General features: G+C 51.2%; 1 protein-coding gene across 7 annotated transcripts in view; it reads left to right on the top strand.

Moving 5' to 3' along the window:
* The window catches only part of CPAMD8 (C3 and PZP like alpha-2-macroglobulin domain containing 8), a 99,284-nt gene that overhangs the window by 9,637 nt on the left and 75,126 nt on the right, over nt 1-14,521 (top strand). For 6 of the 7 annotated variants that reach the window (XR_009539744.1, XR_009539743.1, XM_060144663.1 and 3 more), the window contains exons 4-12: nt 1,117-1,282; nt 1,363-1,415; nt 4,856-4,873; nt 5,289-5,343; nt 6,358-6,471; nt 7,559-7,643; nt 9,398-9,506; nt 11,945-12,172; nt 14,317-14,487. Coding sequence is in view for 5 of the 7 variants with exons in the window: in XM_060144663.1 (XP_060000646.1) it covers nt 1,117-1,282; nt 1,363-1,415; nt 4,856-4,873; nt 5,289-5,343; nt 6,358-6,471; nt 7,559-7,643; nt 9,398-9,506; nt 11,945-12,172; nt 14,317-14,487 (999 nt within the window). In the remaining 2 variants the exon portion in view is untranslated. The remainder of the gene's footprint in view (nt 1-1,116; nt 1,283-1,362; nt 1,416-4,855; nt 4,874-5,288; nt 5,344-6,357; nt 6,472-7,558; nt 7,644-9,397; nt 9,507-11,944; nt 12,173-14,316; nt 14,488-14,521) is intronic. The other variant, XM_060144664.1, reaches the window with a different exon arrangement.

Genomic DNA, 14,521 nt, shown 5'->3' with positions numbered 1-14,521 from the left:
GTGAACTGATGACCACGTAATGTCCACCCGCCAGGCACCCAGGGATGGCCACGAGCATCGCATTCATGGCACATGGTCACATCCAGAGTCGTGACTTTTGTTTGCTTTAGTCACAAAAGGAGTTTCTGTAGGTTATGACTCACATGCATGGGTATTCTGCTCATCACTTAAAAAGGAAAAAATGAGGGAATTATGTAGGGTAGTTTCCATTCCCTAAATGTTGGAAATTTTGCCCTAGAAGAATTTGAACTCCAGGGTGAATCCTTAAGACTGCAGTGGGTTTTTTTTTTTTTTTAATCCATCTAGGTGGCAAAAAAAAACCCTCTGTTTTTTTTAACCACTTTCACCATTTTAAAGTGGACAGTTCAGTGGCATTTAGAACATTCACGCTATTGTGCAACCACCACCCCTGTCTAGTTCCAGAACATTTTCATTACCCAGGAAGGAAAGTCCACCCCCGTTAGCTGTCACTCCCCATTCCCCATCTCCCCCCAGCTCCTGGTACCCAATAATCTGCTTTCTGTCTCTGTGGATTTGCCTGTTGTGGACATTTCATATAAATGGGATTGTATAATGTGTGAGCAGTGTTTACAGTGAGACAAAGCACAGAGGCACATGCACTCTATACATATATGAAATATGAAAATATACATACATAGGCATCCATGTATTCATATGTATATATGTATATGAAGGGACTAGGGTCTCCATACCTCCCAGCTTACCAGCTATGACTGCATTTGGGTAAGATGGGAGATAATTCTTGTAGCTCTACAGGGATGAGAATATCTTTGCAAGCTTGCAGTGTCAGGAGAGGAGAAGGCTCTGTCTTGTCAAGCTACACCAATGTTTCTCATTCTCAGCGCTGCTGACAGCTGTCCTGTGCATCACAGGGTCTTGAACAGCATCCCTGGCCTCCACCCACCAGATGCCCAGTAGCGCCTGCTCCCCGAAGCTGTGACACCCCAAAAATCTCCTGAAACTGTTGAGTGTCCCCTGGGTGCACAATTGCCCCCGGGTGTGCTCCCCTGCCCTAGACCTCCATGCTGCTTTCACAATACCTGGGTACCTTCCAGGGTGACACCCCCTGCCCAAAGCTCTGTGCTCTGCCTGCAGGTGCCCACGGGCCTCTGGGGCCAGGCCCTCCTGAAGGTGTGGGGCCGTGGTTGGTGGGCAGAGGAGGGCCCCTTCTTCCACAACCAGACTTCAGTGACTGTGGACAGCCGGGGAGCCTCCGTGTTCATCCAGACCGACAAGCCGGTGTACAGGCCCCAACACCGAGGTGGGTGGCCGGTGCGCGCCGGGCGGGGGGAGGGCCAGCCATGGCCTGAAGCTGCCACACGCCTATGTCCTTTCTTCCAGTGCTCATCAGCATCTTCACTGTCACTCCAGACCTGAGGCCCGTCAGCGAGAAGGTGAGATTGGCTTCTAAAACTGTGGGCCCGGAACGTACCCACCTGGGTTCGGCCTGGCCAGGGCCACCATCCACAACTGGCCTTTCCCCCTGCCTCTTCCAATTTCTACCTCCATTCTCGGTTTCTTCCCGGGGCTCCACGTCCCTTGGGGGACCCAGGGGAAGTTCTATGTGACAAGAGTGCTTGTGGGCATGCTGCCTCCGCAAGGGGCACCAGTGGTCCCCGCAGTGGCCAGTACCCCTCTGTGCGGGGTCGGGGCCGTGGCCCATCATTTAAAATCTTAATAGCCCTGCATTTATTTAACGTTTATTAGAAACAAAATATAATTGCCACTTAAAACCCACCATTTCTCCTTCAAAGTAAATACACTCACATAAAAAAGACATTGATTTTCTCTTAATTTTTATTTGGAAATCACTTCAAATGTACAGAAAAGTTGGAAGAAAGTCACAGAGAACTTCGCATAGGCCCTTCATGGAGCCCAGGGGTGGGCAAACTTCCTGTAAAGGGCCAGGTAGTAAGTATGTTCGGGTCTGCCAGTCAGAGGGATTCTGTCACAACTTGAATGGACTCAGCTACAGACAGCACGTGAATGAATGGGTGTGCCTGGGTGCCAATAAAGCTTTATTTACACAAACAGCCAGAGGGACGGATTTAGCCTAAGGGTCATAGTTGGCCAAGCTCTGATCAGGAACAGAGGTTCTCAAACTGGAGTGTGCAGCAGAACCACCTGGAGGGCTTGTTCACATACAAGTTATTGGGCCCTCGCCAGAATTTCTTTTTTTGGGTGTGATACGCGGGCCTCTCACTGTCGTGGCCTCTCCCGTTGCGGAGCACAGGCTCTGGACGCGCAGGCTCAGCGGCCACGGCTCACGGGCCCAGCCGCTCCGCGGCATGTGGGATCTTCCCGGACCGGGGCACGAACCCGTGTCCCCTGCATCGGCAGGCGGACTCTCAACCACTGCGCCACCAGGGAAGCCCTCCCCAGAATTTTTGATTCAGCGGCTTCCTGGATGGGCCCCAAGGATCTGTATTTCTAACAAGTTCCTGGTTTCTGCTACTGCTCTGGGGAACCCACTTTGAGAACCACGTATCTAGATTCACCAATTACAAAACATTTTATTATTTTATGTGCTTTCAGTGTGTGTATATACATATATGTACATATACATGTATTGTATGTATATATGTATATGTACACACATAGTTTTAAAATTATTTTAATGATAAATCATTTGAGAATAATTTGCAGATATCACATCTCTTTGTCCCCGAACACCTCCTGTATCCTTTAAGAACAAGAACATTCTTTCATACAACTAAAGTACAATCATTACATTTAGGAATTTTGACATCGGTACAATAATATTGTCTAATACAGAGTCCATATTGTTCCAATAATGTCCTTTATAGCATGTTTCTTTGCTGGTCCAGGACCTAGTCCCTGACGACGTGTCGAATTTAGTCGTCATGTCTCTCGCATCCTTTACTCTGAATCAGCTCCTCAGCCTTTGCCTGTGTTTCACGGCATTGACATTTTTGGAGACTCCAGGCAGTTGTTTTGAATGGTGTTCCCCAGTGGGCTGGTCTGCTGGCTTGTTCTCTGCGATCAGGTTCAAGTTGTGCGTCATGGGGGAGGAGCCACAGGAGCCGTGCTGGTCCTCCCCAGTGTGTCGTATCCTGAGGTACCTGACGGTAGTTCAGATAGAGTCTGCCTGGTTTCTCCCTGCAAAAGTCACTGTTTCCCCTTTGTAATCAGTAAGTCATCTGTGGGGGACACTTGAGACTGTGTGGACACCCTGTTACCAGTCACCATGATCACCCGCTAGTTCTAGCCTCCACAGATGAGTTCAGAATTACATGAATCAAAACTTGCTATGATGCTTGCAAAGTGGTGATTTTTCCAACTCTGTTGCTTCTTCTGTATTTATTAGTTGGCATTCTGCTGCAAAGAGGCGCTTTCAGAAGGGAAGAGATCGTAAAGGAAGAGATTTAAGCAAACTGTACATATCCAGAGCAAAGATGGGAACGCAGTCTGGGGTGACTCCAGTTGAGGGATCCCCGAGGGGTCACGTGTATGGTGGTTACTGCATGCCAGGCGCCGTTCTAACCCTTGGGGCACATGATTGAGCAGAGCGGACCCAGACCCCACCCCAGGGGGCTGGAAAATAATCCTGCAAAGTTCCCCAGTGGGCCCCAGCCTAGAAGCACAGTTCCATTGGGTACACGCAGCTTTTTCTTAACTTTCACCAGCCCGAGTTTCCACATTACTTTTTTCATTGGATCTTTGAATGCACTTGCCCACGTTTTTGACACAGCCTTGCAAACTCACCTCAGTGCCTGAGGTCCTTCTGCCAAAGGAAGGCTTCATACCCAACTGCCCCCTCCTGGTGGACATTTGCTTGTTTCCAGGTTTTGGTCATTGTCAGAAATGCTGCCATGATTGTTTTTATGCTCAAACCTTCTTTTTCACTGGTGTGTCCTTCCTTAGGCTCAGTTGGACCCCAGGAGTGGGATACTGAGGTCCACAGCCAGGGAGGTTTTGAAGGTCCCAAACGTGTATGTTTCTGAGCGGATGGTACTGAGTCCCTGTGCCCAGTTGTTTTAGGGGATCGTCTGCCCACAGCCTTCCCCGGAGAGGGGGCAAGTTGTGCAAGCAGTTGACCTTCACCGGAGTCAGTGTTGACTGTTCAGTGTGACGTTGATGGAGCTAGAAGCCAGGCTCCAGGCAGGTGCTGGGGGTTCAGGGATGAAAGCGTGCATTCCAGACCTTCAAGGAACCTGGCATGATCCCTTGAAAAAACAACCCAGCTGCAACATGGGAGGGCTGCCTGGAGGAGCTGTCCTTGGTTGGGGTGTGTGGGAGTCTGGAGAGGAGGGCAGGGCTGTGATGGGGAGCCAGGAACACAGAGGTCCCGGATGGGGCTCGGCCACCCTCATTGCCAGTGGCCACTGTATGAGTTTGCTCAATGATTTAAAGGGCAGAAATGTATTCTTTCCCAGTTCTGGAGGCCAGAAGTCTAAGATCAAGGTGGGGGCAGAATTGGTTCCTTCCAGGGACCGTGAAGGAGGGATTTGTTCCGGGCCTCCCTCCTTGGCTTGTAGCTGGCCGTCTTCTCTCTGTGTCTTCATATTGTCTTCCCTCTATGTGCCTCTGTGTCCAAATTTCCCCTTCTTATGACACCAGTCCTATTGGACTGGGACCTATGCTAGGGACCTTATTTTAACTAATCACCACTATCAAGACCCGTCTCCAAATACAGTCACATTCTGAGACCCTGAGCGTGAGGACATCAACGTGTGAATTTTGGGAGGAGGGGGACACCATTAAATCCATTACAGAACCTGTGCCTGTCCCGAGGGATGAACACTTAGCATGCACGGAGGGCTCGGGTCTTATGGGAGGGTTTGCTCACTGCCTCTGTCTGTCTCTGTTGCAGCTGGAAGCTTATGTCCTGGTGAGTGGCCTGCCCCTCTGCAGCTGGCTCAGAGACAGTTAGCCCGCTCTCTGCAAGACCTGGTCTGTTTTTGCCTAACACCCACCCTCTGGGTTGATCCCTGCCTGCCTCAGCACCCCATAGACTGGGACCTGGTCCATCCTGATCCCTGGGTCCACCCTGGAATAAGCTGAGCATGTGTCTGTCCATCTCTTTGTAGATTTGCATGCAGCTCCCTAAATGAGGAGGCAGGCCAGCCCTTTCTGCCACCTTGTCCTCAGACAAGTCCCTTCTATGCCCCGAGCTTCTGTTTGCCCCGAGCTCTCTGTTTGCCCCGAGCTCTCTGTTCTGCCTAGAGAGCAGGCTTGGAAGATCCGTGTGCACACCGGGCACACACAGGCTGCCTTGAGTTTACTGTGCATCCGTCCCCCTGCAGGACCCCCGGGGCTCACGGATGATGGAGTGGAGACACTTGCAGCCCTTATGCTGCGGTAAGCCTCTCTTCTCATCCTCTCTCCTAATTCCTTCTGTGGTTTGGGGGCTGCACCTTTGGGTGGCAGATGTGATAAACCTTCCAGGAAAATAGAATGTGCTCTGTCTGGGCACCTGCCGCTCCTTCCCTGCGGCGTTGGGACCCTCCGCCCACATTTCTGTGTGCCTGGGATCCCAGCTGGGGATCCTCCTGTAACTTGAGATCTTTCTGGAATATCAGGGCCCTGTTTGTGGGCACCCCCCACCTTCCTCCTGCTGCAGATCTTCTTTGTCCTCATCCCCAACGCAACAGGAGACAGTTCTTTTCCAGCTGGGAGTCAGAAGGCTTTGCTTTGCCTGAGGAGTTGGCATTTTTTTCTTTCTCTATGACAATAAGGGCCATGTAATTGACATCTCCCTTTGTGCTTCGGCCCTAAGGGAAGTGGAGTCCTGGGAGAGGGGAGCTGTAGGTGGGGCTTGGGGAGACTGAGGACAGCTGTGCACCCTCGACCTGGGAAATGCACAGACATGACAGACCCCTGAGTCCTGCTCGGGAGCTCCTGGCCCCCGCATGCCTCTGTGAACCAGACACAGAGAATGGGGTCTCCAGCCGCTGTGTGGGCTGTGCAGGTCTCCTGGCCTGGCCTTGACCCCTCTCCACGTCCATTTCGCTCTTCCTGATTCTGAGATGCCTAGAGAGGGCTGCCAAGTAGGGACAGGGCTTGTGTGATTCTCTGTCACCAAGGGAACGACTCGTGTGGGGAGCAGAGCTGCCTGCGCCTGGCCTTGGCCTCAGGGGTCCCCCAGGAACCCAAGGTGCAGTGTCTCGCTGCTTCCCCTTCAGACTGCAGAGGTGCTTGTTCTGCACAAATCCCCGCCAGCCTCGGGTGGCTTCTGGCTTCCCCGAGGGACTGCTCGGCCGGGGGGAGGCGCAGGGTCCCCGGGGCGCCTCTGCCCTGACCTCACCACCAGATGCCAGGCCCTCTGCACACTCACTTGCCCCAGGATGAGGGGGGGCGTCTCTCTTCACACAGGCATCACCAACATGACCTTCCCCTTGTCTGACCAGCCGGTACTGGGAGAATGGTTCGTTTTTGTCGAAATGCAAGGCCACGTGTACAACAAGTCCTTTGAAGTTCAGAAGTATGGTAAGTCGGAGAATCTTAGGACCCTAGGATTTCAGATCTGGGAGAAACCACAGCCCTAGTGACGACACACATGACAAGGGGGAAGATGGCCGGAGCCTCATTCACTGAGGGCTCAGTAGGGCCAGGCACGATATGGAAGCCTTGGCCTTTGTCATGTCCTTTAAAAAAAATTGTAAAATATATGACTTCATACGAGTAGAGTCATAAGGTATTTGTCTTTTTGTGAGTAGCTTATTTCACGGAGCATAATGTCCTCAAGGTTGATCCATGTTGCAGCATGTGTCCGAATGTCCTTCCTTTTTAAGGTTGTCACTTCCTTTTGTTCTTTCATCCTTGTCCTGAACCTATGAGGCATCTCCATGTTACAGATGGGGAAACTGAGGCTGAGAGAGCTGTTAAGGAAACTGCTCAAGTACTAAGAGCTGGGGAATGAACCTGGGCCAGAGCCACATACTCCGCTTCTGTGCTAAAATTCTCCCTGATGGGGGTCAAGGATTTCTCTTCCTTTCACGAGGCAGGTCTTGGAAGGAAAATCCTTAGAGGTCAGGGTTATGGGTTGCAAGCAACAGAAGCCTGGTGCAGACCCAGTAAGCAGAAGGAAAGGGTTATAGGCTCGTGTAACAAGCTCTCAGGATCAGAGTCTTCATGTTTCCTCCTTTCTGCTCCTTGGTGTCCATCTCTCCGTGGGCTGTGCAGGGGGACGAGATGGCTGGATGTGCCCAGGGCGGCAAAGAGTGACCCTTTCCAGCTGCAGGCACCCTCAAGATGCCCCTGACGGGTCCAGAAGCCTGGCTACTTGTGCACCCCTGGGATGGGCTGGAATTGGCTGCACTCAGTTCAGCTGGCCTAAAACTGATGATACATGGCCCCCTGAGAAAAACGAAGTGCTGGTCCCCCAAAGATAGGAAATAGATGCGGCCGGCAAAACCCCCAGAGAGACGGATGGTGCGGATTGCTATGGTGTCAGCAGCACAGAAACCCCAGAGGGGGCTTTGTGTTCCTCCCTCCCACATCTCCAGTACCCTTCTGGGGCCGCCCCAGAGGTGGAAGCCACCCTGCCTCCCTCCTCTCTGCTCTCTCCCTTCAGTGTTGCCGAAGTTTGAGCTCCTTATTGACCCGCCCCCATATATCCAGGACCTGGACACTTGTGAGACCGGCACTGTGCGGGCCAGGTGAGAAAGAGGCGGCCACTGTCGGTGAGCCCTTCCCACTGTGGGCACGCCCCTCCCCTAGGACCCACCCCTTCCCAGCAATACTCCTCCCTTAGGACACGCCCCTTCTCCAGAGCACACCCATTCCCCTTAGGACTTGCTCCTCCCCTAGTACTTGCCCCTCCCCAGGGAAGCCCCTGCCCCTAGGACATGTCCCACCCCTAGGGCATGCCCTTCCCCAGGGCACACCCCCCAGGCCATGCCCCTTACCCTGTGGGCAGCATCCGCAGCCAGTGGGCTGACCTACAGCCAGTGGGCTGACCCGCCTAATGACCAGGCTGTTGACGGAGCCCGATGTGAGTGTCGACCAGAGGGAGTCAAGAGGCTCTGTCCCTTTCTGGGGCCCCTGGGGGAGCCCTACATGGCCCGTGTCCACGCCCCATCTCTGCCACCTGCCGGAGGTTGTGGCTGAGACTTCTCCCTCGTGTGTCTCCCCTGGCTGCGTGTGTTTTAAAATCCAGGGACGTGGTGGATACACACATTTTTTTTTTAACATCTCTATTGGAGTATAATAGCTTTATATTGTCGTGTTAGTTTCTGCTGTATAACAAAGTGAATCAGCCATGCGTATACATATATCCCCATATCTCCTCCCTCTTGCGTCTCCCTCCCACTCTCCCTTTCCCACCCCTCTAGGTGGTCACAAAGCACCGAGCTGATCTCCCTGTGCTATGTGGCTGCTTCCCACTAGCTATCTATTCTACACTTGGTAGTGTATATATGTCCACGCCCCTCTCTCACTTCGTCCCAGCTTAGCCTTCCCCCTCCCCGTGCATGTCCTCAAGTCCATTCTCTACATCTGTGTCTTTATTCCTGTCCTGCCCCTAGGGTCATCAGAACCTTTTTTTTTTTTTTAAGATTCCATATATATGTGTTAGCATACGGTATTTGTTTTTCTCTTTCTGACTTATTTCACTCCGTATGACAGGCTCTAGGTCCATCCACCTCACTACAAATAACTCAATTTCGTTTCATCTTATGGCTGAGTAATATTCCATTGTATATATGTGCCACATCTTCTTTGTCCATGCATCTGTTGATGGACACTTAGGTTGCTTCCATGTCCTGGTTACTGTAAATAGAGCTGCTGGATACACACATTTTATAGTCCAGAAAATACTATCAAAATTCTGGGTGTTATTTTTTAAATTTTGCTCCAATTTTGCCCCTGTGTCCCAGTAAGCAGGTGTCTCCACTGCATCAGGCATGATATACATACATTGAAGTATTTTACCAACATCCCTGAGACGATGGTTTTATTCTCATTCTCCCGGTGAGGAAACCGAAGCTCAGAGAGGTCAGATCTCTGGTTCAAAGTTGAACTCCCTGGGCACTTAAGCCCAGCCAGGCCTTCCTGTTGTCCACGGTTGCTCGATCCTCTGGGCTGCCTTGCTCCAATGTGTGGCCAACCTCAGTGGTTGTCTCATATACCCTGCTGCTTTGCTCCAGAGTTCTTCTCTGACCCTTGGTCTTTTTTTCTGTCCAACATGAGGCTTGGTGCAGAGGAACCAGGGCCCTGACATGACCTGTCCTTACTCAGGGCTACAGGGAGGGCTGTAAGGGTGGAATGTAGGATGGGAAGCATCCCTGGATTAGCCACTCTACCACTGATCACATCTTGCTGGGCCTGGCCTTCCTGAAACTGACCCCTCCCCCACTGTCCCCTGGGCATCTCCTGCTTGTGAAACTTACTACCCTTTGTCCTTTCGTTCCAGGTATACCTTTGGGAAACCTGTCTCGGGGACTTTAACCATCAACATGACTGTAAATGGCGTGGGGTACTACAGCCAGGAGGTGGGGCGCCCCATCCTTAGGACCACCAAGGTGAGGAGCAGGAACCCCGACCCACTCGGTGGGTCCCTTCCCACCAGCTTCAGCTCTGTGATCGTCCGTTTTATTTTGCTTTCCAAAACAGTTTAGATGGTGGGGATATTCCGATGATAATATTCCCGCAGGCTGAACATAGAGGCTAGAACATATAAAGAAGAAGTAATAAAGTCGACTTGTCCTCTGATAGGCAGACACAGCCACTATTGGTATTTTGATGTGTTTCCTCTTAGGATGTTGTGTGTAAAGTTAAAAAAAAGTTTTCTTGAGACATAATTCACATATCATATAATTCAAATCCCCATATAGAATGTACGAATCGGTAGTTTTTAGTATATTACAGAGTTATACAACCACCACCATACAGTTTTAGAATATTTCTGCTAACCGTCCCCCCACCCCCGCCAATCTCTCACATCCTTTTGCAGTTAAGCCCTGTTTGCATCTCCAGCCCCTGGCAACCACTTACTTACATGCTTTGTCTCTATGGATTTCTGGACATTTCATATAAATGGAATCATGCACCATGTGACCTTTTGTGTCTGGTTTCTTTCACTCAGCCTGATGTTTTCAAGGTTCATCCACATTGTACTGTGTGTAGGTACTTCATCCTTTTTTATGGCTGAGTAATATTCCGCTGTGTGGTTGGACCACATTTTGTTTATCCGTTCATTAGCTGACGGACATTTGAGTTGTTTCTGCTTTTCGGCTATTACGGATGATGCTGTGAACATTCACGTACAAGTTTTTGTGTGGCCAGATGTTTTCATTTCTCTTGCATTTGGAATCCCTGGGTTGTATGGCGTGCAATTAAATGAAGACCGCCCAAACAAGAACAAGCAAAGGCTATTTATTCGAAGCTTGCAGCAAGGGAGCCAGCCACCATCACCTGTGTTTGGCAGAGACTCAAAGGCAGGTGGAGAAGTGGGAAGGCTTTATAGTGAAAGAAAGGGAAGGCTTCCAGTGTGCCGTGATGGGAGGCTATTGGTGTGCAGAAAGTCATGGGCGGGTAACTAGAAGCAGGCATCCAAAGTGATTGATGAGGGGGTGCATATTTGGCTCTTTCCAGTTGGTCCTAAGATGGAAGTGGGAGCCAAAATCAGAAAAAATGTCAGTTATGAATCTGGTCCTGGCCATTTGGGGCTTGTTGTGACGGGGGTTATGGTTTGGTTGCTATTGAGACAGGGGTCTGACTTCTTACAAGTCCGACTTATAGATACAGTTGGCCCTCCCATGTCTGAGGCTTCTGCATCCCAGGATCCCAGGTTGAAACTCTTTGAAGTTGGTTGAATCCGCAAATGCGGAACCGCGAATACGGAGAGCCGACTGTAATGGGTTGGCTTCCTTGCTGGTGCCTGCAGAGTGTGGGTCCGAGTTCTCTTTTTTTCTGTATTATCTGGCCCTGGTCCATTTGTCTATTCAGTCTCTCAGCGGTGTCTCTCCGTTTAGTTGTTTGAAGAACTCCCAGACTGTTTTCCAAAGCGGCTGCGTGATTTCACGTTCCCGTGCGTGTAAAGTTTTATAACCTGGTTTTTCTTTTTCTTTTTCAACCTAACATTAAGTTGTGAGTGTGCTACTGTGTAACATCCACACACATCTTGGAGATTCTGTGCCCCTGCAGGCATTAAACCTGTCAGCGCCACCTCCTTCCCATTTCCACCCGAGGCTACTTCTTCATCCATTTGCCGCCTGGGATGCGTCCCCCCTCTCTGTCCCTGAGGCTTCTCTTCTGTGGAGTAGACACCCTGGCCCCTCACCTCTTTCGTGCCTGGCGTTGGTGCCCTCGGTATCCTAGCCGTTGTCCCTGGAGGCTGCCCCGGTGGCTCTTGCCTTAATTTTCTCCTTTGCTGAGTAATTCACTCCACAGCTGTTTGTGGGTGTGGATTATTTGCCAGCCTCTGCCCCCAGGTCCTGAGATAGGGGTTGATCGAGGGGGTTCTGTACCCCGGGCGTGGGAGGCGAGCCAGTGCTCTAGAGTGTGGCTGACCAGGTTCAAGTCCCTGCCTGCAGTCTGGCCCGAGGGGTTGTCTCACCTTCTGCCCAAGGAGCTGACTCCCTTCCTCCTGGGACATAATGCATGTCCAGCCAGGGATTCGGTCCCCACGCAGTGACTCACGGCATAGGTCGGGTGGGTCACCGAGTGTCCCCCTGGCCCTCCAAGCCACCAGAGCCACCTACTTTTTTTTTTTAATATTTATTTATTTGGCTGTGCCTGGTCTTAGTTGCGGCACGCGGGATCTTTGTTGCGGCATGTGGGATCTGGTTCTCTGGCCAGGGATCGAACCTGGGCCCCCCAGATTGGGAGCATGCAGTCTTAACCGTTGGACCGCCAGGGAAGTCCCCAGAGTCACCTACTTGAGCTCTGTGCTTGCGAGTCATCTCTCAAAGCCACTCCAGCTCCCGGCGAGCACGACCTGTGTGTTTCCCGCCTCCAGATCCACGGCTCCCAGGACTTCAACATCTGCGTGAAGGACATGATCCTGGCCGATGTCCCTGAGCACTTCCGGGGCACCGTCAGCATCTGGGCCATGGTGACCAGCACGGACGGGAGCCAACAGGTGGCTTTTGATGACTCCACCCCCGTCCAGAGACAGCTGGTGGATGTCCGGTACTCCAAGGACACCAGGAAGCAGTTTAAGCCGGGTCTGTCCTATGTGGGAAAGGTAAGCCCTGGGCGTGGTGCCCAGCAGGGGCCGTCAAGGTCACAGGCTCTGCGCTGCCTCCCAGCCCAGCTCCTGCCCAAGGACCGCTGTGTAACCACTGCAGTGCATGCCGCGGGCCCCACAGCCGTGCCTGGGCCGAATACTACGTCGTTTGATTGTGCCAGCAGAACTTTTGCCCTCTTGGGATCAAGGGACTGCTTTGCTGAGTGTGATGAGAGCTGGTACCCAGGGCAGGGGACACTGGACATTCTGCTCCACCTAAAAGCATGGTTTACTTTAATCCACGTAGTTAGACATTCCCGTACCTAGAGCGTTAAACCATGATGCTACGTATCCACTTATTATTATTTTTTTAACATCTTTATTGGAGTATAATTGCTTTACAATTGTGTGTTAGTTTCTGCCTTATAACAAAGTGAGTCAGCTATACACATACATATATCCCCATATCTCCTTCCTCTTGCATCTCCCTCCCATATACACTACCAAACGTATCCACTTATTAAATCACCTTCCTTAACTGGGTTGACGTTATCTCTGGATGACTTAATAGCTAAGTCCCTAAAAGGCAGATCCCCATCCCTGAGACAGACTGATTCAGATCGCCTGTGGGGAACAGCATTTTGAACAAGCCCCCATCTCCCTCCCACCCACCACACCATTTTTTCTACACAGTAAAGTTTGAGGTGACTAGAAATTCGAGATCCTTATCCTAATTGCTGAACTGCGGCATCTGTGTTTCAATTGCAGCTGGGGGAGTCAAGGCCAGTGGAGCCTAGCATCACCTCAGGGGGAAGCTGGCCATGCCCTCTAACCCCTGCCTCTGCCCAGCACCCACACCCCTGTCCCCTTTTATGTTCCATGGGTCACCCACAGGATCCTAGCGGTCTGTCCTCATGCTGTGTCCTGCTTCTCCTGCTCTGCTCTGGGACCTCTCTCTTCTCCTCCATGATGAGATCTCAGCCTCCCACTGTCCCACACACAGAGACACGGCTTGTGTGCCCCTGGCTTTGAGGGTACCAGCTTGAGTAGAAGCTAAGGCACCATGTGCAGGGTCAGATGGTGTATGAAGAAGGGGCTTGGAGCTGTCCATTCAGTGAAAGGGGAGCATTTCACCTACACCTGAGAAATTTTCTACTGTCTGCCTTAAAGAACGGAGCTGAAGCTGGTCACCCCATCACCAGATAACCTACACAGTTGAGGGGTGCTCCAGGGTCCTTCCGGAACCACTGACCGTATTTCTTCACAATAGCTGAACCCCTCATTCTGACTGCCTTTTCTACCTGCCTGAATGAGTGAGGTCTGAGAGTCACATGGCACTGTCCGTGGCATTGCCCGCCCCATTCCTACCTGGCTGTGGCACCAGGAGAATGGCTGGCATGGGGTGATTTGTGCCTTGTGACTTCTTCGCCAAGTCTAAGGTCATAAGAGTTTTCCCCTACGTTATCTCCGAAGTGTTTTGTAGTTCTAGCCATTACATTTAGGTCTCTGATCCATTTTGAGTTAATTTTGGTATATGGTGTGAGGTAGGGGTTCAGCTGCATTCTTCTGCATGTGGAGATCCAGTTGTCCCAGAACCACTTGTTGCAGGGATTGTTCTTTCCCCATTGAATGGTCTTGGCACCCTTGTCATAAATCAATTGACTATAATCTTTTTCTTTTCTTTTTTTTTGCTGTGCCACTCGGCATGCAGGATCTTAGTTCCCTGAGCAGGAATTGAACCCATGCCCCCTGCAGTGGAAGCGTGGAGTCCTAACCACTGGACTGCCAGAGAATTCCCCCTCACCATATTTTAATCTTATTTTTTTGAATCAATTGACTATAGATGGGTGGATTTATATCTGGACTCTCAGTTCTTCTACTCTACTGGTCTGCATATCTGTCCTTATACCAGTACCACGTGTCTTGATTACTGTACCTTTGTAGTAAGTTTTGAAATTGGGATGTGTGAGTTCTTGGTTCTTTTTCAGGACTGCTTTGGCTGTTTGGGGCCACTTGTAATTCCGTATGAATTTTAGCATTAGATTGTTGATTGCTGCAAGGAAGCTGGCTGGGAGTCTGCTGGGGGATTGGGTTGAATCTATAGATCCGTTTGGGAAGTGTTGCCACCCTAACCACGTTGAATCATTGGTGACTCCTTCCAGGTGGAACTGTCCTACCCAGATGGCAGCCCGGCTGAGGGGGTGACGGTCCAGATCAGGGCAGAGCTGACGCCGAAGGACAACATATACACCACCGAGTCTGTGTCCCGGGGTGGGCTGGTAGGGTTTGAGATCCCCTCCATCCCTGTGTCAGCCCAGCACGTGTGGCTGGAGGTGGGTGAGTCACCTAGACCCTTGTCATTCAGCC

The sequence above is a fragment of the Lagenorhynchus albirostris genome, chromosome 3 (assembly GCF_949774975.1).
Source record: "Lagenorhynchus albirostris chromosome 3, mLagAlb1.1, whole genome shotgun sequence".
Classification (NCBI taxonomy): domain Eukaryota; kingdom Metazoa; phylum Chordata; class Mammalia; order Artiodactyla; family Delphinidae; genus Lagenorhynchus; species Lagenorhynchus albirostris.
Note: the sequence above shows the minus strand (reverse complement) of the source record. Positions and strands in the feature narration are given on the sequence as shown.